Consider the following 24,917-nt stretch of genomic DNA (forward strand, 5'->3'; position numbering starts at 1 on the left):
TTTTACAGTCCTGTGGTCTCAGGCTCAGATACTTATTAAATCACACAAAGCTCGTGTAGAAACAAACACACGAACAAAATATGTTCTCCTTCATTTCTGTCAAACAAAGCTGTATGAAACGTTTCCAGCGATTGGTGTTATGGTTGCTAGGCAACCTGGGCAGCGCGATGGAGGCTAGACCGTCCCATTTCACGAGCCTCGCACTTCCGGCCTTAGCGGTCTTTGAGCCCTTGAGGATCGTTGAGGCTGCGTACTTTAACGCCGCAGACCCTGAATTGGGATACAGCCAGTGTGTTTGTTTTGATTTGTGGCCTTCTGACATGGTGCCGCGATCCCACAATGCACTGCGGCGTGACGTCAACTCCAAAGCCCTATTAGATGCTGCTCCAGCCAGCCAGTGAATCCCCCGCCCTCTCCTCCCTGTGCTGCAAGCAGCAGGCGCACCTCGCAAACAGGCTCCCAGCAAATGGGCGATAGAAAACTGATCGGCGCCTACAACATTCCCAAAATGCCGATGCCCGTGATCCACTTCTGTGAGGACAGCATTGTGCTATTACACACCAGGGTGAGTTATAACAGTGACAAACCCTGGTTTACTCTTAAACTCAAAAAGCTTGGCTGGAAAAGAGAAAGGTGTTCAGAAGTGGAGACAGGGACTGCTACAGAGAGGCCAAGTACAGGTTCACTAAAGAAGTGGACATTGCAATAAACATGGACATGGCAATAAAACCCTTTCTGATTCTGATGTACAACTTATAATATTAATAATAATGTTACAACATTTTTAGAACATAACCTAAATGGAATGAGTACAACAGAGTAACTTTTTCTGTTTAGAAAAACTCAATATTTTTGTTTACTTTTGGAATCTGTTTTTTAATTACACAAAAGTCAATTAACTGGACATTAAAAACTCAAAAGACATGTCAGACAAAACATAAAAATTTTAACGTAGCTGATTACCCAGTTGCACAGATTGCTGCTTAATTTTTTTTTTTAAAAAGTAGATTTCATCAGTTCAACAGTATTGTCATAGTCCTGGGTCAGTGACCCAGTCTTTTGGATTTGTGGCATTACTATTATTATTATTATTATGTTAAACTTAATTGTTACCCCTGGTAAAGCAGTAATGCTGATCGTTTTATTACAGATGAAATAATTTAGACAGTTTTTCAACTCTCAGTGATGCTGCAGTGATCGTTTGACTTAGGAACCCACAGCAGAGTTTGGGCCCAGATACGGCTAATGACGTCAGACTTAAAGACCGGATTGCAACAGTAACAGTTCCACCTACTTGCATTCCTCAGGAACAGCAGTTAATTTTAATTGTCAGTTGAATGTAGCCTGCTGGGTTCAGTTCTGTTTTTAGGCGATTGCCTGATTTCTCCCATTTCAGGCAGTTTTTTGTCTTCAACAACTTTTGCCTCTGTTCAGTCTCCACTACTCTCCTCTTTCCCGTCTGACAACCCTGGTTTTTCATTTTGGTCACGTTCCTGTATTATATCAACAACTACTTTTATAAGTTCAATATGTCTATGAAGGTTCTCAGTCATCCAGGTCATCGTAGTCTAGTGCTTGAAGACGTTTCACCTCTCATCCGAGAAGCATCTTCAGTTCTAAGGTCCAATGGTGGAGAGTCCCAGATTTAAACCCAGTGGGAGTTTCCCCCCAAAGAGGGACAAAAGGACCCCCTGACAATCCTCTAGCTAATCACATGAGCCAAGGCTTGAAAACTGGTGTAGGTCAGAATCAGCCAAGGTTTAGGATGAGCTCATTGTGAAACCTATGCCCACCCTATCATGTGATTTCCTGAGGTCCAACATTTGACCCTACTAACTGAAGAAGCTTCTTAGATGAGAGGTGAAATGCCTTCAAATAACTTAAAGAAGTCCAGATGCTTTTCTTTCCAAGCTCCTTAGACTACGGTGACCTGGATGCCTGAGAACCTTCATAGACATATTGAACTTATTAAAGTAGTTAGTTGACTCTTTTTAAAGATTGCAGTTGATACACGCTTCATTTTAATGGTCCAGTAAGTTCATTATTTTTTTCATAAATTGTTTTTAAAATGATTATGTAATGTTTCAAAACAGAAGTAAAAACAACAACAACAAAAATTATTTATTAAAATTTGTGCATAATGTTAATGCAAGAACCTGTGAGCAACTGACAAAAGACAAGGACATTTTACTTTTACACTTTTATTACTCTTCTAAGTCTTTTATGTTTGTGGTCCAATTGACCCAAGGAATCAAAACCTTTCAAAGATGACCAAAATATAATAGAAATAAATAAATCATATCAACATAATGGTATTTCTAAGTAGCAGGTTGCTACTTAGAAATATCATTAAGCCGATCAGAAATAATACTTTAAACTAAGTCAAATAAAAGAAAATGTTAGATGAACTTAAACAATTTAATTTAGCAGCACTGTTTCTTTTTTTATTAAGTTTACAATACCTAATTTATTTAATACCAGTACCAATATATGTACCTTCATTCTCCAAAGCATATCAGCCAGTCCTTTCTGTTTACAGCCATATTCCCTATATTTAAAATCCTTACTCTCACACACCATACAGCCTTTACCTCTCTTTATTTATACATCTTTCCCTGTCCTCCACCTTTGTCTAAGCCCAGCAGTTTGTAATGGCACTGTTATTAGCAAGTGTTAACTCAGGGCACATCCAGTAGGGAAATTCAATACTTATCCACATTTGATTTGGCAGTGATTTGACGTCAGGTGTCAATAATGATGCAAATCTCACCATTTTATCTGGGCTTGAGACAAACAATAGGTTTACGTTGGCTTGTTGTTTATAACAGTAATAATAAGAATGAGGAGGAAAAGAAGTGAAGAGAAAAAGTATTTATTCCCAAAGCTGTAGAATTGCCACAAATCAACAGCCAAAGCTTTAAAAACTATTTGGTTCAATAGATATCATTATAAATAACAACAAAAAGTCATTCAATGAATTCAAATATTAACAAACGAAGATAATTTAACATTAATGCAGGTGTTGTGGTAGGAGGAGATACAGATTTTCTGACTGTTCTTGTGGTTGATGTGTTAATAAATACATTAAAAAAAATCTGATCACCCAAATGACATCAGTCTGTCTCTGTGTGTATATAGGCTACATTTAGGATGTTTAAGATATTAATATTACTGACCTGAGAGCAGCAGGATGAGCAGTAAACAGGTTTCTTCCATTCTTTGCTTCTGTATAATAGATATAGTCATCATGATTATTATTGTACTGCAATTATTATCAAGTGTTTACCATATAAGGTTTCTCATCTCCAGTCCAATAATTTGATAAGTATATAGTTTATATACATATCCAAAATAATTCCATTTAATACTTTAAATATTTCAAAACTATTATGTCTTAAAAATGGTTTAAATGATAATTTCTAAGTTTTAAAATAATGGATATAATATAAACATATCTAAGAATATAACTTTAATGATGCATATCTTACCTGACAGCTTATCTTCTCCTCTGTTGACTGAAGCTGACTTTTAAGAAGGTCTTTGTTTGTTCTTTTCATATATTTTACTGTCAAATGAGGAAACCAGAAGGGAGTGACCTCTCTGTAGAAACACACTTTTATCTAAACTATTATTGTATGTTCTGAGCTCGGACCAGGTTATTGATTATCCCCTTAGCTTCTCTAATTGGAGATCTTACGAAAAATTGTTAAACATGAAAATGTTTCATTTTAATGCTTCAAACTGAATACTGTATATTTAAATGTTTGATATCTTCAAGTCGGCCTATCTGTAATTTTCAAAAAGATAATAAGTGGACAAGTGGCACCAAAGTGTTAAATGTTTAACATGTTTCAATGCATTTTACAATGCTCATGTTTCAAAGATTTTTATTTAAAAAAAACCAACAACATGTAGTTCTGGAAGTGGTGTATTTTCGGTCAAATGACCATACCTGTGTTTTTTTTTTTAAACCAGGAATTCTGTAAATGATGTGCCTTGACGTGCCTCAGTGATTAAAGAAACACACGCAAGGTTACACTAAAATGATTCTGCATCACCAACATGCAAACCATTAGGAAAATCAAGCTGTTAAATATGAAAAAAAAACAAATAAGCTCAGACATCATTCTCGGAACAGACATAGTTGTTAGGAGAAACAAGTGGGGAAGGATTATGGAGTCTGTGTTTGTCATTTGTATCCATGATTCAGTTTGTTAGTGAACCTCTGGGATGGGAATGCTTAGGCCTCTAAATCCTGGCTTTAGACAGGAATCATCCAACTGTTTTTAAACATCTGTAACCCCTGAAAAATTGAAAGCAGCGACTCTGCGGTTTTCAGTAAGATTTGGGTTATTTTAGAAATCCAAGGCACAGTGTCACAGGAGAAGATGAAAGTCAGACAGAGTCAGTAAGTGTGATGAAGCTCTACAGAAAGGTGACATTTTACTGGACATTTGTGCTGTTTTAACCATATTTTTGTTGTTTTTGTATTTGCTGTGCTGTTTTCTGTGTTTGTCCTGAGATTTGGATGTGGCGCCTTGCCCGGGATTACCGTAATAACCCTACATTCTCTCAAAATGAGAAGGCGGACGAGAAGGCTGAGCTATTAATAGAGCAGGATGCAAGGAAGTGGAGTAAGAAACAGGGAGCTTGATCACTATCATGAAGGTGAAAACAATCAGAGGCACGATCTGATCTTTAACTACAGTGAACTGGTGACTGGAATAAGAAACGGTTGTGGGGTTGAACCAGGAAAATTCGCCCCAAAGGGGGAGCAGCAAGGGCCATACCATTACTTTCAGAACTTCTTGTTCTTCTTTACGCTGTAGATAGTTCTTAATGACTTTGGCTTTGAGCTTGGGGTCGTTGTCCTGCTGCTGAATAAATTTGGTGCCAATAAACAATCATTTCTAAAAAAGCATTCTTTCTTTACAACAATGTTTTTAAGCCTGCCTAAAATGTTTACCCAGTAATGTAGGTATAAATATAAATATACATATTAATATAAAAGGACAGCCTCCCTGGGAAAGTCTATGCCAGGGTGCTGGAAAGGAGAGTTTGTCCGCTAGTCAAACGTCAGATACAGGAGGAACAATGCGGCTTTTGTCCTGGTCACGGAACACTGGACCAGCTCTTTAGCCTCTCAAGGATACTTGAGGGTGCATGGGAGTTTGCCCAACCAGTCTACATGTGCTTTGTGGACTTGGAGAAGGCATTCAACCGTGTCCCTCGGGGTGTCCTGTATTGCGGGAGTATGGGGTGTCTGGCCCATTGCTACGGGCCATTCAATCCCTATACAACCGTATACAACCTATACAACCGTTGCAGGAGCTTGGGTCGCATTGCCGGCAATAAGTCAGACTCGTTTCCCATGAGTGATGAGCTCTGCCAGGGCTGCCCTTTGTCACCGATTCTGTTCATAATTTTTATGGACAGGATTTCTAGGCGCAGCCAAGTGGCGGAGGGCTTTCACTTCGGTGGCCTCAGAATCTCATCTCTGCTTTTTGCGGATGATTTAGTTCTGTTGGCTTCATCGGGTGATGGCCTCCACCTCGCACTGGAATGGTTCGCAGCTGAGTGTGAAGCAGCGGGAATGAGGCACCTCCAAATCTGAGGCCATGGTCCTCAGCCAGAAAAGGGTGGAGTGCCCACTCCGGGTCGGGGATGAGTTCCTGCCCCAAGTGGAGGAGTTCAAGTATCTCGGGGTCTTGTTCACGAGGAATGGGTTAGGGTTAGAGAAGAGAGCCAGAGATCGACAGACGGATTGGTGCTGCGGCTGCAGTGATGCGGACACTGCACCGGTCCATCGTGGTGAAGAGGGAGCTGAGTGTAAAAGCGAAGCTCTCAATTTACCGATCAATCTATGTCCCTACCCTCACCTTTGGCCACGAGCTGTAGGTAGTGACCGAAAGAACGAGATCACGGATACAAGCGGCAGAAATGAGCTTCCTCCGAAGGGTGGCTGGCCTCTCCCGTAGAGATAGGGTGAGAAGTTCGGCCATCCGGGAGGGGCTCAGAGTAGAGCCGCTGCTCCTCCACATCGAAAGGAGCCAGTTGAGGTGGTTCGGGCATCTGACAAGGATGCCCCCTGGGCGCCTCCTGGGTGAGGTGAGCTGATCACCTCCTCCAGGGTGCCGAGCTTCATGCAGACAACAGACTCAGACTTCCCGAGGAGCTTGTTCAGTCTGTTTGGTTCCTTTGCTTTGATGCTTGCTCAACAGCATGCTACAGAGTTGGTGCTCACAAGAACAGATAAAACATATAGAACAGCCTGAAATCAGTATTCACCACCCACTGAAGGAGTCTCCACTCACTAAGAGTCTGAATACAAAACCGGCATTTATCACAGTGCATGCTTTATACCTGACATACTGAGCTCTTTGCTGGTTGCACATCATGAGTCTAATTCATAATTCATCAACTTCAAAAATACAAAAGATGACGTTTAACCTGAGATTTTAGTGTTTCTGGCAAAATACATTTATATTTAAATGTTGATTCAGGATTTAATGAACAAATATCACATTATTTAAACTAAAATTGAATCGGTGAAATCGATTTTTTAAACCCACCCATACCTACAAGGCTTTAAATGGTCTGACGCCTTCATATCTCTCTTACCTTTTTGCACCTCCATAACTTCGTGACTCCATGCTCTCTGATGTCAGGATACTGGCCTTCTGAAAGTTCCTAAAACCAGAAGAAAAACAGTTGAGGCGTGCCTTTTCTTTTAATGCCCCGTCTTTGTGGGGCAAATATTATCAAAATATTATGCAGGCATGCTCTGTGGAGGTTTTCAAAGCTAAATTAAAAACCCACTTGTTCACCCTATCCGACGTGTCTTTATTCCATGCCTAAAGGTTTTACCGGTTCTTTTTGTTGTTGTTTTTTTAATCTGTTTTCAAACTGTATTGTTTTTATTTATTTATCCTGTTTACCTTCAAATAGCTGTTCAGCACTCTGATTGAAAGCAATTTATAATACAATTATTATTAGTATTAGAAATGTGGAAGGTACATACAAGACATGAAGATATATCCCATTCTATAATGTATAACTCCCACCATTGGATTTGTGCATAATGAAGAAAACTGTGTTTGTTTAACCTGCAAAATTAGTGTCTGAAAGTCTAGATAAGCCTCTGAATCTAAAAACACATGAAATTCTGGCATCACAGTTATCTTAACATGTAACTATTGGTCTCTCATTAATCCCCTGTAGCGCTACATCCTGGGTTAGAATGATTACATGAGTAATTGACTGATGCTCCACATGGACATCTACTATATTCTCCAACCTCTATATCTTTGACATTGTTGAAGTACTATGGCTGTGATGCATTACTGCTAAGTGGATAATACAGATATAGTGTCTCAAAAGCAGTTAGCAGTTAAGTCATATAACATCCCAGAAAGTGCACCATGAAATACTTCAAAAAGCAATGATAAGATTTCTATAGTGACATTGTTGTTGTTGGCTTCTAGGTCTCCTTCTTCATTGTTCATTTTCCCTGCCGTCTTGCATGTCCCACTGCTCACTCCTCTTTCACGGTCTCTGTCATCGCTTTCCACTTTCTGGTGCAAAGTGAGCGACCGTGGTTCAGGGGGTTGGGAAGCTCATCTGTAACCGGAAGGTTGCCAGTTCTATCCCCCCAGCTCTCTCTGTCCTGGTCGTTGTGTCCTTGGGCAAGACAGTTTACCCTACCGCCTACTGGTGTTGGTCAGAGGGGCCGATGACGCGATATAGCAGCCTCACTTCTGTCAGTCTGCCCCAGAGCAGCTGTGGCTACAACTGTGGTTTGCCTCCACCAGTGTGTGAATGAATAGTGGAATTCTAAAGCGCTTTGAGGGTCTCAAAAAGTGCTACTTATAAATGCAATCCATTATTATTAATATTATTATTATAAACACACAAGAGAGACGGACTTGCAACAGAAAAGTTGATCAGTTTCATGATAGAAGTAGCAACAGGAGAGGGAGGGGGAGAGAATGAGAGACGAAGAGGCAGCTGTGCAGCGTAAAGACGGAATAACTCCAGCTTTGTGTCTTTTTTTCATCCTAGCTGAAGTACGGGACAAACTGTGTTCCTTTTCAGCTCAATACCATTTTCTTCTGTTTGTCTGTGAAAAGATTGCTTTCAGAGCCCAAGCAAGGGGGAGGGTGCATCCGACCTCCTCGGCTGTAATTGGTCCAGCCCAGAGTCGAACATGACAAATTGGCCAATCCACCGCCTTTCATTGTTTATACCGTTACAAAAAATCCCCCCTCCAAAAAAAACAAAAAAACATCTGCCTATAAAAACAAAAAATCACCATCGGCCCAGTGGTCGACCAGTCCAGCTGTGATCAAGATGGATGTCATTGTAAGCTATCTACAAAACTTAACACAAGAATGAAAAAAGTGTTTACCCTGCAACACTGCATTTTGCAAAACTTGAGTCTGTCCATCGTACAGTCAGACTTAGCAACAACAACGCACACACATCCGAGCTCCATATATAGGTTGTTAAGCTTAAAGTAGGAATGTTTTACCAACATTCAGAGATGAACTTGCACACTTGCTTTACTTCTCTGGGAGAGCCTACTCTGAGATGAAATGCCAGTTTGGCAGCATCTAGCGAGGCTTCAAGTGCTTTCAGTGGGAAGTAAACATCCAGACCGCCAACAGGTGTTGCACACAACAGCTGCTCTATCATGTGAGGCACACTGCTCCGACGCTAAGGTCATGAGCCGGGTTACGCCATGTCGCAAGTTTTGTGAGGTGCTTTTGTGATACGTAATGGATTGGATTACATTTTTATTTCTCCCCCGATATCCCATCTAGTAATTTAGTTCAGGATCGGACGGATACATATCGGTATTGGTCCATCTCTAATAGTAAGTATGACATTAAGTATTATTAAATGTATGTTTATGTGTAAATTTAAACATAATAATATATATTAAGTTGTCAGCAAATGGGTTGCAAATCCTGTTATTACATTAAATATGACTGAAATGTACAAGACTTAATAAAATTTGAATTCATGAATAAAACCCAGATAACAATACTTTTTGTTTGATCCTGATTACTTGATCATTTGCATTAACCACACTAATGGTGTAAACAATAAGCAGTGGACTGATAGCTTCCACAAATGGAGAAAACCTCTTGGTGGATCTGGATCTGGTCCATACAGGTGTAGAAACAAGTGGTCGTTATGGGTCTAAATTACAGTATAAATCTAATGTTTTTAATCTCTCTTGGCTGTTTGTCCTATAGCAACAACTATGCATTTATATTGGGAGAGGTAAGAAGTCAATAAGTTTATGTTCCTACAGGTGTGGTAATCTCAAGTCGACCCTAAGATTTAAGAGTTAGCTTTTTCTTTTGCACTTATTTAAAAAAAATTTCTAGTGCTTTCATGATTGCCCTGGTTAACCTGTGGTTAACATCACAGCACTATAAACTGTGAGTAATGCCTTAAGTTAAAGTCTGCAAACATACAGACGCACAGAAAATATTCAAGAGAATTTTGTGAGACCTCAGGCCTCCAGTTTTACTCTGGGACAACGTTCAGCCTTCATGTCTGAGCAGGGACATTAGGATTTGACCTTTTACTGTCATTGATAAAAAGTTATATATTCAACACAATTGTAGTACAAAGCATAACTGCAACATGTGTATAACATACTTCCCAGCACCGGTTTAACTAAACATGTATAAGTTTCTCTGGAGTTTTCAGTCAGCTCTCTTCTCTCAACCTTCCTGTTTCCACTACAGCTGTTCTTTTTTAGATTGTAGAAATCACATTCAGGCCTTTTACATTTGAAAACTTCTGATTTTAACATAAACCTCAAACTTACAGAGAAAAAAAAAAGGAAACAAAAAACTTGAGTGTCAAAAATATTTATGGTCATGGATCTGGAACAATGTTACATGATTTATTACTCAGTGTAAAAAAAAAGTACCCATTCACTTAATAATAGAAAAAATAGTCCCTATTTTCATGAGTTCATTCCAGCTAAGCTAATGAAACAAACAAAATTGTCAGTGTGGGCAAGATGTAAATGTTCTACAGTCAAATCATATTATTGAATAAGAACGAGCTACACAAGGCAATAAAAACCCTCTGCATATTTCCATAATTTTTTAAATATGTATCTCTTGCTTTATATTACTTTCTGTATACCTGCCTACATCGATGCATTGTTTACAACCAAATAGCTGTTTTATTACTTGAAATAAAAAAACAGAACACATAAAACCCCTTTAAATTATAACTAGAAGAAAGCTGAAAGCTACAAAAACAAAAGTAGACAAACATGTTAACACAGGAGAAAAACACAAGTCAAAAACTAAGATCACAACAGTAACTATGGCAACACCAGCACAAGCTTTAACCATAACCTGCTCTGCTTACTATAGTTAGGTCTCTGTGACTCTGTCTGCTCCTCCAAAGTGACAGATAAGTTAAAATGTCAGATACGAGGACATCCAGTATGCTTTGAAACTGCACTACATTGAAAGCGATGAACGAAATTTATATGAGGTAAGGTTTGGGACTGTTATGGTCTCATTCGTGGCTGTTACAGTTATCAAACAGTAGAAGTAGAAACAGCACATAAACAGTACAATGTTTTCTTGTCCACCCTGACCTCCTCAAGCAGATCTCTGGCTCTCCTCACTTTCTTCTCCATCATCTGTGTAAGTCAGCAGAGGTTGCTGTCAGAATGAAACAGAACTATGGATCCTAATAAACTGCACACAAACAAAACCTGTGCAGTGGCGTCCACAGAAGGACAGTGTCTAAAGTGTTGAGAGTGACGCTGCAAAACAAAACAAGAGACTAGAGCCTATCAGGAAAACTAGTGAGTGGACCTCTGATTAAAGGATTTCTACCAAACTACAACTGCAGCTGAACAAATGAGCTGTTGGTGGAACTTTACACTCTGAAATATTGAAAGATGTAAAGGATGAGACAGCTCAGCACAGCATGTTATTAACTTCACACATGAAGTGGTTCAGTCCAGTCAGACTTCAGTTTTGCAGCCACCGTCCACATCCTGCTTCTTCAACTGGTCGTCACAGTAACTCTGGACTTTCCTCCATCGAATCCTGAAGTCTGTCAGTCCTTCTGACAGCATGAGGCCTGACAGCTGGACAAAATGTGCAGATAATGAAAAACATGAAGCATAGTTTGAACTTGTGTCAAGTTTGTGTGACTGAACTGCTGACCTGCTGTGAAACCTGCTGCTGGATCTCTGTGCTGTGCATGTCTGCCTCTGACTGAAGCTTCATTTTCACCACTGTTTGCTTTGTCACTGCTAAAAATGAACCACATATAAAAACACAAACATTAGTGTTTTACATGATGACAGGATCTTACAGTGTTTACATTCTGGACCTCACCTGTGAAACAGAAAGCATAGATTTTGTAGTTACAGAAGACATCGGCCCATATCCCTGACATTAAATTTAGTGCTCCACAGTATTCAACGGAAGCGTAGTTATTAGGGTCAGAAGGCCCCCAGTTAGTGAATGTGGAGGTTGTGTTGTCAGACCAGAAGGCCCAGGGATCCCTGTAGAGGCCAATCCACACATACTGAACCCCTGATCCATTCAAAGTGAGCGTGATGTTGGATTTCTCCTCTTTGCTTCTTATACTGGTCAGGTCTGTGTGGTATGTCCTGCAGTACGACTGAGCTGCTGACCAGGAGCGGCTCTCCTTCACTAAGACGTAACTTGTATTTTTGGCTGTAAAATATTCAAAAAAGGATGAATTTTGAAACACATGTTATGAATCTCATAACATCGTAGGATAACTAGGGTAACAAATCTTTTTTCCTACCATTGTAACACAGGAAAGGGTAAGAATCTCCACAGGGTCTATCATTCATCTGTGTTTGTCCCTGAAGAGCCACACAGTATTCCTTTGCATTTACACAGTCTGGTTGGCCGTTAGCCCAGATCAAAAATTCATGTTTACTGCCAACATAAAAAAGTTTTCCCTCCATGGACCACTTCCAGCTGCAAGGATCATCATAGAGTCCTAACCAAGCCCAAGCATTAAGTCTTGGTCCTATTAAAACAAGCAGTTGGTTGATGTTGCTGTTGTAGATGGTGACCAAGTCAGTGAAGTGTTCTCTGCAGTAACTCTGAGCTTCAGTCCAGGTCATCAGCTGGTTCACAAAGTGATATTCTCTGGAGTGGGGAGGAAGAGTGGAAAGTCCTCCTGAGAAAAATGAAAACGTTTTATTGTGGAAACTGGGCTGTTAGATGAATCACTGAAAAAGACTGAAAAGATAATATAAATAGTCATACTAAATGGAGGTTTATCAGAGGCAGAAAGTAAAAAGCAAAAATAATTTGTTATAGTACTTACCTAGATTATTGAGATATTTACTTACTTATCTTACATTTTTACATAGATTTCTGTCCTTTTAGTTTATATAATATTTAGTTTATCACATTTCTTCATTCAACACATTTGATTGAAGTTTGTTTTTCATATCACTGCATAAAAGAAAATCCTACTGGTGAATGAGCTATATTTTTATATTTTTTATATTTTTAATTCTATTTCCTTTTCTCTTGTCTGTACTCAAAATGCAACAACTATGTTTAGTGCAACTATTACAACATTTTTGGAACATGACTTTTTTTGTTTATCAAAACTATCAAAACTATCTATCTATCTATCTATCTATCTATATATATATATATATATATATATATATATATAGATATATATATTAGGCCTGCACAATAAATCGAAAATTTATTGTCATCGCGATATCAGCCCGTGCGATGGGCCCATCGCAAAAGACGGCGTAACTGCGATAATTGGGTACCTTAAAATGTTTACACACGTGCTTTAAAGAATTGACCAATCAAATAAACCCCTTTACACATTTGACCAGTCGAATAGAACCCTTCACGGCATTAACCAATCAAATGGACTAGAGGCCCGCCTCCTACGTAGGTGGGGAGCGAACAACGCTGCAGCAACGAGTCAGAGTTGTAATGGCTGAGAGCGAGACGCATGACGAGAACGCAAAACTTGCCGAACACTCGTGGCAACCACCAGAGGAAACATGACTAATCTCCACCATCATCTTCAATACAACCACAGAGAACTGTTTGAAGAGTTCCAGAAAGATAGGGCTAGCCAAACAAAGGTTGCTAATGTTAAGACAAAGAGCGCAGCAGTCCAACAGCCGTCTCTGTATCAGAGTTTTTCAAGTGGAACTCCTTATGATAAAACGTCGAAGCGCTACAAAGAAATAACAGAGGCCATTACACATTTTTTGGCTAAAGACCTGATGCCTATAAATACAGTTAGCAGAGAGGGCTTCACCAGTCTGATACATAAAGTGGACCGGAGATACCGCATCCCCTCACGAAACTACTTTTCCCATGTTGCCATTCCACAAATGTATGAAACATGCCGCGAGACCGTCATGTTTGAACTGAGCCAAGCTGAAAACTACGCAAGCACTACAGTAACGTTTCCTCTCCGGTTTTGACTTACATCATAACTACTTGGTGAGTGGTAAAATGATGAACAACTGCATTGAGATAATTTGCAGTATAATTTATGTTTATTTAAAACTAATTATAGAGACCGGGAAGGATGTGTTTCAGAATTCAAGCCTCAGAAATTTTTTTTTATGGGGGCAATGTTTCAATGTTAAAGTGCACTTTGTTGTTACACTGCTAATACAGCAGCTTTTTTAAAATAAAACTTGCAGTAAAACAGATATTATGTATTCATTTTTGGGGTTTTTTTGCTATTTATTTTATCGCAAGTCATATCGTTATCGCAATATTGATCACAGTTATCGCACATCGCAGGTTTTCCTAATATCGTGCAGCCCTAATATATATATATATATATAGTGTTGGTCAACATATCCAACAGAATTTCAATTTCTCATAACTATAGTAAGATGTAAGTAATAGTTCCCAGTTTTTGTAATCTTTCTTAATTGCACAAAACTCAAAGATCTAGACATTTATGTTTAAAAAACATCTCACACAACATATCAAAATTAACGCAAACGATTGCCTCAGTTGCACTGAGTAATACTAAATTTAACAGCTTAATTATATTTAATCAGTCTCGAAACTTCGACTTGTTAACTCAAAATTTTGAGAAAATAACTTTTTAAGTTAGCACTGCCATTCAGTAATCTACGTGAATGATGTCATTTCCTTGTTACCCGGAAGCTGAAGCCCTCAGCTACAAATGCTACAGCTAAGCTACCAGTATTACATATATAGATCCAAAGACCATTCATATTTATATTATCTCTTTACAGAAAAACATCTCCAATTACCTTGGAGCAGTGGTTCTCAAACTGTGGTACACAGTTTAACTGGTGGTACTTAGGCTCTCTCTAGTGGTACACGGGAAATCTTTGATCAGTTTTTTGAGATTTAACAATAAACCATTGTGGAGCTATGCAAAGATGACACGAGAGGTTCTTCTGGGAGCTGGAGTTTACCAGAAAATATTTCCCCAAGCTCGAGTGCTCTATGAAGAGTAGCCTTTCCTTATCGCAAGTGGTCATGGCTGCTACAGAGCACTGGTGGGCTCATTTCCCTGGACCTTAAAACTGCAAGGCGGCAGACAACACTGCGCAACGCTGCCAAAATGCTGATGGTAAATAAAAATAGCCCTTTTCCGCAGTGCTGTGATCCCAGCCACTATCCAGGAGTCGGAGGCCCCCGGGAGAATCAGTGGGGTCACATTGGTGCTCATTGTGAAAAGTTTGGTGGACAGCGGATCCAGCGAGGCCACCACATGATGTATTTTGTGTCATCAGCTAAAATGCCACGAAGAGCAAACTGAGCTTTTATGTGCCCAAACCACGAAGGAGGGTCGTGAAGCCAAAAATCTTGGAGCTTAACCACCAAAGCAAAAATTACAATATACAACTTTACTATCACTTCCGACATAAATGAAGACAGAAAACTAAACAGCAGTGGTGTTTGTAGGGTTACTGAAGTTGGGCTAGTTGGTATATAATGATGTGCTTTCTTTAGGGTCTTGTTCAGATTAAAGAGAACAAGATAAAAGGCATTAAAACATGTTAAAATCACAACAGCCTTAATTAACTTAGTAGTTTGGAACTGGAAGCAGGATTCAGAAGGTTTAATCACGTCATCACTTAAAGATTGGATATCCCACCTGCTGTGAATATTTTAATGCAGTACACTTTTTATGATTATCACTTGTCATATCTTGTTTATGGCAGTTAAAATAAATAACATTCATATAAGAAATGAAATTGTCTCATGTAAACTGCATATGGTGTTAAATAGGCCTATACTACTATACTTTCATGTCGGTCTTAAGGGTGGTACTTCAAGAGCCATATATTTTATGAGGTGGTACTCATTGTGAAAAGTTTGAGAACCACTGCCTTCAAGTACTGACAATTAAGGAAATAAAAAAGATAATGCAATACTTAAAAGTAACATTTAGCTAACAGCTATCTTGCTATGCTAACACAGTTAGCAGAAGGAACAGAGGGACATTGGCACTGACCTCATTTACCAACAAGCAGAAGAGTAAAACCCAACTCTGGATCTTCAACCATAACTTTTTAGTCAGGACTAAGGAACAAACGTGCGGTAAGTAGCTCTGATCAGCATATGTAGCCTTAATGTTGTTCACCTTCGCTCTAGACACTCACAGTTCGCAAGGACAACACGGTGTGCTAGTTCCACTTATCTTATCTTAGATAAGAGGTATGTGAAGTTTGGTGTAGCTTTGTATTATTAGTTCTGAACCCTACTTCGTCTATGTCCAGGATAAGCATTATATCAATTATAGAATGAAATCAGTCAGCTAACCTAGTGAAGGTGCTTTTTTTGTAATAAATTAAAAAAATGTTTATGCAATGTTGAAAAGAGAAAAAAAGTATTTGTTAAACTTTTGCATAAAGTTAGTGCAAGAACCTGCATGTCCTTATATTTAAAATCCTTACTCTCACACACCATACTGCCTTTACCTCTCTCTATTAAAATACACCTTCCCCTATCATCCTCTTTTGTCTAAGCCCAGCAGCTTGTAACGGAACAAAGATTATCAACAGCACTGGCGTTGGCAATTGTTAAATCAGGGCACTAACAATCCAATACGGAAATTTAATTCTTATCCACACATTTGATTTGGCAGTGATTTGATGTCAGGTGCCATCCCTGAAGCAAGTCTTCCCATTTTACCTGGGACCCGCACAAGGAATACACTGGCTTGTTGTTAATAACAGTAATAATAAGAATGAGGGAGGAAAGAAGTGAAGAAGAAAAAAAATCTTATTTATTCCCAAAGCTGGACAATTGCAATGTATTAGCAGTCTGTGTTCTCAGTCATCCAGGTCATCGTAGTTTAAGGAGCTTGGAAAGAAAAGCGACTGGACTTCTTTAAGTTACTTGAAGACGTTTCACCTCTCATCCGAAAAGCTTCTTACAGTTCTAAAGTCAAATGGGGGAGAGTCACAGATTTAAGTCCTAAGGGGGTCACAGAAAAGAAGATTAGACACCAACTGTCTGCCATCTATAATCCAGTTTTGAGATCCTTTCCCAGATGCCTTAACGCCCACTGTCATCCTTGGCCTTTTGACCTCAGGAAATTACATGCTAGGGTGGGGCTAGGTTTTGACAGCGGGTTCACCTTGGCTGATTTTGACCTCCACCCGTTTTCACACCTTGGCTAGTGCGATTAGGTAGAGGATCAATAGGGGGTTCTCGACCCCCTTGGGGGACCCTCCCCTATGACTTTAATCACGGACTCTCCATCATTTGACCCTAGAACTAAAGAACCTTCTCGGATAAGAGGTGAAACGTCTTCCAGCAACTCAAAGAAGTCCAGATGCTTTTCTTTCCAAGCTCTTTAGACCATGTGTCAGCAGCCAAAACATTAAAAACTAGTTAGTTCAACAGCTACCAAAGAAATAGCTGCAAACAGTCATTCGAACAATCTAAATTTAATAATTTAAAAAAAGGAACATAATTGAAAATTAATGCAGGTATTGTGGTATGAGGAGGTAAAGAATTTGTCCCGGTGCTTGTGGTTGATGTGTTAATTAATACATTTTTTTTAAATGTGCATGTAATTTGATTACCCAAATGAAATCAGTCTGTCTCAATGTGTTTATAGGATATATTTGAAATGTTTAAGATATTAATATTACTGACCTGAGAGCAGCAGGATGACCAGTAAACAGGTTTCTTCCATTCTCTGCTTATGTATAACAGATATAATTATCATGATTATTATTGTACCATATTTATTACCAAAGATGTTTATTTAAGGTTTCTTATCTCCAGTTTAAGTTTCTTAGTATATAGTTTATATGCATGTCCAAAAACAATATATCCTATACTTTTTAAACAAAATCTATTGTGTCTTTAAAATGGTTTAAATCATAATTTCTAAGTTTTAGAATAATGTTTAGAATATAAAATACACAATAATATAATTTTAGAATTAATGGTGCATAACTTACCCGACAGCTTATCTTTGCATCTGTGGACTGAAGTTGGCTCTTAAGAAGGTCTGTATTTGGTCTTTTCATATATTTTACTGTCAAATGAGGAAACCAGAAGGGAGTGACCTCTCTGTAGAAACAGACTTCTATCTAAACTATTATTGTATGTTCTGAGCTCTGATCAAAGGCAAAACCAGTTTACTGATTATCACCTTACCTTCTCTAATTGGAGAGCTTCAAAAATGTGCTGAACATGAAAATACTTCAGTTTACAGCTTCAAACTGAGTACTGTATGGCGATCATGGCTCAAGAGTTGGGTGTTCGTCTTGTAATCGAGCCCCGGCTTGGACAGTCTCGGTCGTTGTGTCCTTTGGCAAGACACTTCACCTACTGATGATGGCCAGAGGGGCCATCACCAGTAGGTGGGGCAGCCTTGCCTTTGTTAGTCTGCCCCAGGGCAGCTGTGGCTACAACTGTAGCTTGCCTTCACCAGTGTGAGAGTGAATGAATAGTGGTATTGTAAAGCGCTTTGAGGGGTCCCGAAAAGCACTATATAAAATGCAATCCATTATTATTGTATATGTAAATGTTTAATATCTTCAAGTAGGTGTATCTGTAATTTTCAAAAAGGTAACAAGTGGACTTGCAGATATTTTCTGTCATCAAACGTTTTTGCAGTGGCACCAAAGTGTTACACTTTTATTTAACATATTTCAAGGCATTTTATAATGCTCACTTTTCAAAGACTTTTATTGACAAAAAACAACAGCATGCAGTTTTGTAGTTCACTACCAAAACTTAATATAGTGGTAGTTTTGGCCATGTGACCATACCTTTTTCTTTAAAACCAGGAAGTCTGTAAATGACGTGCCTCAATGCTTAAAGAAACATAAACAAGGTTACGCAAAGATGATTCTGCTTCACCAGCATGCAAACCATTAGGAAAATCAAGCCGTTCAACAGGGAAAAAAGCAAATAAGTTCAGGGCACTGTACAGGTTGTTAATGAATCTCAGGGATGGGAATGCTCTAAATCCTAACCAGTCGCTGGCTTTAGACAGGAATCATCCAACTGTTTTTAAACGTCTGTAACACCTGAAAAAATGTCAATGGTTTCTGAAAGCAGTGACTCTGTGCTTTTCAATGAGATTAGGGTCATCTCAGAAATCCCAGGCACAGTGTCACAGCAGCTCCACAAAGCTGAAAGTTTAGAGGAAAGATGAGTCAATGAGTCTGACGCAGTTTAAGGAAAGCTGGCATTTTATTGGACACTTGGTTGTTTTAGTAGGGTTTTTTGTTGTTTTGTTTTTTTGCTGTGTTGCTTTCTGGATTATTTGCCATTATTTGGATGTGTCTGGGATTGCCATAATGGCCCTAATAACACTGAAGTCTTTGAAAATGAGAGCACGGTCACTTTCCAAGCAAAAACCTCGGCCTGTGTTCCTTAATCCCAACAGACAAGACAGGATAGGAGAAAGTTTTCTTTTTTTTGTTTTCAAAGCTAAAAATAACATGAAAAAAACTACAATGTTTAATGCTGAGCAAACCAATGTGGAAAATGACTTGTGTCACAGATGTGTACACTGTTTCTACCACTGAAAACCAGCAAGAAGGAACGGAGGTAGACTGGTCAGATCTACTGTGGATTATCATTAATAATTTTCCTATAATACATGTAGATTTATGTGTGTGCTGTTAAATATCAACACTTCACCGAGTTCTTTTGATTCCGCACTACACTGCTCAGTAGATCATTTCACTCTTTTATTCTCTTTCACATTACCTCTAGAAGGGAGATGCATCCTGCATGACACACTGCCACAGATCTCAAAATGGTGATGTGCCCCTGACAGTTTTATTACCAGCTTTCTCATTACAGTATAATTTCATCTCAAAAGTGCCCAAAAAACACTATCTATGCATCAATGAATTTAGCAAGAAGTTAACTGCATTCAGATGAAATATAAGCAGTTCATTATTAAAATATGATCCATACCTTGAAAAACTAAATCACTCGTGATATTAAACTCACCTTGTTTTCATAGAGTATGTGATCAGGCTTTATCGCTTGAAACCAGCTGCTCTGGATCATCATTATCTTGTACGCTCATCCAGTTTCAGTCAGTGGAGTCTTGGAGTTACCAGCAATACAACTTGTGGTAACACAGCCAAAAATAATTTTAGTATTCACTAAAATGTAAAATTTAAGTCGTCCTAAACCTAAATCATGATCATCATTCAAACAACCAGCAAGATATTCCTGAGTTGTCTGCTCAGTACATTGGGGGTGGCTGTAGCTCAGGAGGTTGGTGGTTTAATGCCTGGCTGCTCTGTGTCTCATGAATCCTTCTGTGTGAATGTTAGAAAGATCTTCAGAAAAACTGATTGTATAGATGTGTGGAATGAGGCATGTTGAGTGCTCAGGTAGAGCAGAAAAGATGCTGCATACACATCAGCTCATCTATTTGGAATTTAGTTTTTACAGTGTAAACAAGTGGACATTAAAAGACAAAAAATACATAAAATAAATATGTTTGTGTGCGAATGAACATAAATGTGTTAGAAACATAAACATATAAATAAATATCCATGCAGTGACACATGATACACAGTAATATGAGTCTGAATGCAGCCTGTCTTGTACAGATATGTGTTCTGATTTAACAGCAGATTTCTCCACATGCAGGTCAATGAAATAGTGAACCATATATTTGTTTTGAATTTGAATATTTTATCTTAAAACTATAAAGGAGGAAATGTACTGACATCATAGCACATCTTTGCACTATATCCTGGGTTATAATGACTTCATGAGTTATTGACTGATGCTGGACACACACATGGACATCTACTATATTCTCCAACCTCTGTACCTGTGCCATTGTTGAAGGACTGTGGCTGTGATGCATTACAGCTAAGTGGATAATACAGATATAGCATCTCTGAAGCAGTTACAGGTGTATCGTTTATGACTTCTCATGTCCGTATTGAGTTTGTTTTATACTCTTTAATGTTGTTGCTCTCCATCAGTGGCCTGTTCTTCCCTCCTACTCTCCTATAGCCATCATCAGCACTTTATGTCCATCATTGGTAACTCACTGGTGTCTCATCCTTTCTGTTTGGTCTCCTTTCTCTGTCACTTCATGTGTTGTTGGCTTCTTGATCTCCTTCTTTGTTTCTTTCCCTGCTGTCCTGTATGTCCCACCACTCACGCCTCCATCACAGTCTCTGTCATTGCCACGGGCCATATCAGTGTCACCTTTGCCCTGGATGCTGATATGGCCCTTTGTGGCTGGCCCTTAACCTTCACTGCTATCCAGCAGGAAGTATCATGGCATCTCTCTTTTAGATTCAAAGGTGTGGTCAAAAGTTGAAATCATGAGGTAAAAAGGTGGATAAGTTCAACTCAGAGTTTAAACGTTCAGTAGGTCTGGTGACCGTGGAGAACAGTCAGCACTCTTTAGTCTTCAGGTGGGTCTTCAAAGCTTTGAGGTGTGTGTGTGATCATCATCTGCAGCTTTGATCCACTGTGCTGTTGCTCTCTCTCCTTACATTCACATATGGGTGCTGAGGACAAACAAGGCAGGCAGTGCAGACATGACTTCAGATCTATCAAAGTGAAGGCCGTCTCTCTGATGACGTCACAGAGCAGAGTCGTTCTGTCCAATAAAGGATCTCAGATCAGCTGCTGCCATCTTGTGGCCACAGTTGGTTACTGTCTCTGAAAGTTGTCTCATGTTTCCTGTTGTCCTGTTAACAAAGGCTGGAGCTCATCATACTGAGAGGGGAGCAGCATTTTTTGGCTCTTCACACATGTTCATTATATTCTGATGATCCTGGATGGAGACAAACTACAGATAAGTGTGTTCAGCCCAACTAGTTTATCTCATTACAGCAGTTTGATGTTTCCCTTTGAATCCCCCTGAAGATACTGACAGTGAAGCACGTACATAATACTCCAGCCTTTCAACTCTGAGCTTATTTAATTCTATTAATACACTGAAATCTCATTTGTGTCATGAAGAAAGTCTTTAATCAAACAGAATTCAAAGATCAGAAACATTTCATATATGGAGTTAAACATGAATCATTGTTTCAACAATATATTTATTGTTGTCATAAACAGACAAGAAGACAACAACAAACTGCTCCTCCCATTCAACACATGTCAGTCCATATCCCAGCAAACTAAATCATCTCCATTTACACACATCAAATAGAAACATGAATCACTTGTAATGATTAGAAACTTGATAGAATTTCAAATCTAGTTTGGGGAGTCATTCAGTGAGAAACAGTGAAATGATTTCCATGTGAAAAGGTGGACAGCAGAAACAGAAAGAAACAGTGAGAACTAAAAGAGAAACAAAGAGCTTTGGAACAACGAGGCAGCAGGAGGACAGCTGCAGTTTAACAGCTTCAATTCACTGACAGGAAACAACATTAGAAACTAGAGATGGCACGATACCACTTTTTTATGTCCGATACCGATACCGATATCATAAATTTGGATATCTGCCGATACCGATATTAATCCGATACAATGTGTTTTTTAATCAATAAAACTGTTTTTTTAATATCTTGCTACATTTTGTATAAGTTCATACTCAAGTTTAAATAAACAACAACACTAAAGCTATTCTGTTATACCTGTATGTAAAAAATACACTGCACCCAAAATATTTCATAGTTCAGCAATACTGATCAATCTAATAAACTTAAACCTACTCCATCCTTCCTATTCTGGTATTTTAAAGAGTACTTAGCAGAAATATTAAGCAACCTAACTAATAGGGTTGCAAACTCCCAGCAAAAAAAAAAAGAAGGGAACCACCCCCCACCTCATGATGCTTAATCAACGTAGTCAACTTTAATTTGATGCACAGAAATAAATTATTTTTCAAGAATAATTAAATAGATTCAACATCTTTCTTCTACAGAATTGCAGACTGCACAGATGGTATCTTCCCAAAGGAAAAAGTAGTATAGCTTACTAGGGTATATTAGACTTAACAGTTACTATATACAGTAATGGACTTCTATACATTTTACATCAGATTAAAACTTTGGGTGTAAGATTCAGATAATTATTTATTAAAAGCTAGACATTTTAAATGAGAATAAGAAAGAAAAGTATGTCTTTGTGCCCCCCTTTTCCCTGTTAATGCCCTATCGGCCCCCCTGGCTAAACTTTGCTAGATCCGCCCCTGCACAGTTAGCAGCCGTCAGCTACGTAGAAAAGGATCCTGGTCTAGAAAGTAATATTAAATAAATTCTAACGACAGCTTATCAAGGTTAAACATGCTGCTGTTGTTCAGCCGCTGGTTTCCTCTTTCTGGTGCAAAGTGGGCCAAAAACAAAGAAGAGAGACGGACTCGCGACAGAAAAGCCGATCAGCTGATCATTAAGCAGTTTCATGAAGTAGCGGCAGGAGAGGGAGGGAGAGAGAAGAGGCAGTCGCTCCATATATCGGTTGTTAAGCTTAACGTAGGTACGCTTTACAAACATTCAGAGATGAACTTACACACTTGCTTTACTTCTCTCTGGGATAACTTCCTCGGAGATGAAATGCTGGTTTGCTAACGAGGCTACAAATACACACAGCCGATCAATCATGTGAGCACACTGCTCCGACGTGCTACGGTTATGAGCCGAGTTACGCCGTGTCGCAAGTTTTGTGAGGTGCTTTTTTGATATTTAATGGATCGGATTACATTTTTTATTTCTCACCGATATCCGATCTAGCAATTTACGTCAGTATCGGACCGATACCGATACTTAATATCGGATCGGTCCATCTCTATTAGAAACATCATCATCCTCAACTCATCTGCTCCACTGACAATGACACCTTCAATGGCAACACCTTCACTTTACCACCAGTGTTAATGATTGGAAACATCCTGTGAGTGAAAGTGTGTGTGAAGGTGTGTATGTGTGTGTTAGTATCAGGATCAGAGAACGACAGCTTTCCTCTGTTCCAGTCCAGATTCACTCTGATCCTCTGGAGCTTCTTCTGTACTGAGAGATCAGTTTCTGGAGCTGATGGTGAGAGTGCTGAGTATTTACCTGTAGAAAACCATAATCTCCATAATCCAGACTCTATGTATCCCTTCCTCTGCACAGACTCTGCTAACACACCCAGAGCCCACCATGTACTGTCTCCAACATCAACATCCCAGCTGTGAGTCCCTGAGTTAAAGCCCTCAGAACCCAGGACAGAGATGTAACAATCAATCCTCTCTGGATTATCAGGAAGCTGCTGCCTCTCTCCTCCTCGTCTCACACTGGTCAGATCTTCAGACAGGATGAGGTTTGGATGAGCAGTGTTTGGGTCCAGAATGAGAGGAGTGTAGGAGACCATGTCCTTCATGTTGTTCCAGATGTTGAAGGTCAGGTTGCCCAGGTGTTTGGCCTGGTCTATCAGAGCTCCTGAGGGCAGCTGTGGATCATCCAGCAGGGGGCAGCGCTGGACTCTTTCCACTGCAGCCTTGTAGTTGTGCAGGAATGAGACGTCTTCAGCTCTCAGCTCCTCCTCTGTGGCTCTGACTGTGTCTGAAAGAGCTGCTATCTCTCTGCTCAGAGCCTCCATCTTCTCCTTCATCATCCCACTCTTCTGCTCCTCTTCCTCCCTCAGTGCAGCCAGCCTGGCCTCCTCTTCCTCTGCTAGAAACTGGTGAAGCTTCTTAAACTGCTCCTTAATCTGCCTCTCTGTGTGTCGGGCCTGGACCTTAATGTGTTCTGCTGTTTGATCAAACTTCACTTGAACTTCTTCACAAACCTTTAACTTCTTCTTTAAGGGCTCCAGAGTTTCCTGAAGTACCTCCTTGTGTTGTTGTGCAGCTTCATCGATGGGTCTGAATCTGTGCTTGGTGTGTTTTTCTGAGTCTCTGCAGACGACACACACTGGCTGCTGATGGTCCAGACAGAAGAGTTTGAGTTTCTCAGAGTGCAGACTGCAGAGAGCCTCTGAAGCTCTCTCCTGTAAGAACGACTCACACAGGTTCTTTAAAGCTCGGTTTAAAGGTGGATCATACACTGATATTTCCTTACAAACTGGACACTCACGTATCTGTTTTTTTCTCCACCATCTCTTCAGACAGTCTTTACAGAAGCTGTGGCTACATGACAGAAGAACAGGATCTCTGAAGACCTCCTGACAGACCGGACAGCAGAGATCCTCCTCTGATCTGGAAGCCATTGAGTCTGTGAGTGAAGCTGAAAACAGCAGACAGGAAGTACAGTCAGTCCTGGCTCCCCTCCCTCCTCTACTACCTTCACTGAAACTTCCTTTGAGTCGTGTTTTTGCTCAAACTCACATTCAGTGTGTGGAGCGTCAGCAGCTTGAAGCAGCAGTGTTGGAGTTTTCCACTTTTCTCTCCTGTAGCTGGACTCACTCAGAGGAAGCTGCTAGTTTGGTCTGAACTCAGTCTGATCG

The 24,917-nt window shown here is 39.5% G+C and overlaps 1 protein-coding gene across 1 annotated transcript; it reads right to left on the reverse strand.

Annotated features, from left to right (window-relative positions):
* Positions 1-23,300: 23,300 nt before the first annotated feature.
* On the reverse strand, positions 23,301-24,917 carry LOC134616203 (nuclear factor 7, brain-like). Its single transcript, XM_063460936.1, has 2 exons — positions 24,799-24,917; positions 23,301-24,685 (listed from the first exon to the last, which is right to left on the reverse strand). The coding sequence occupies exon 2, from the start codon at positions 24,678-24,680 to the stop codon at positions 23,301-23,303; it is 1,380 nt and encodes a 459-aa protein (XP_063317006.1). The 5' UTR covers positions 24,681-24,685; positions 24,799-24,917.

The sequence above is a fragment of the Pelmatolapia mariae genome, linkage group LG3_W (genome assembly GCF_036321145.2).
Source record: "Pelmatolapia mariae isolate MD_Pm_ZW linkage group LG3_W, Pm_UMD_F_2, whole genome shotgun sequence".
Lineage (NCBI taxonomy): Eukaryota > Metazoa > Chordata > Actinopteri > Cichliformes > Cichlidae > Pelmatolapia > Pelmatolapia mariae.

Excerpts from the sequence above, each read along its gene's own strand:
- LOC134616203 (XM_063460936.1), bottom strand. The coding sequence starts at position 24,680 with ATGGCTTCCAGATCAGAGGAGGATCTCTGCTGTCCGGTCTGTCAGGAG.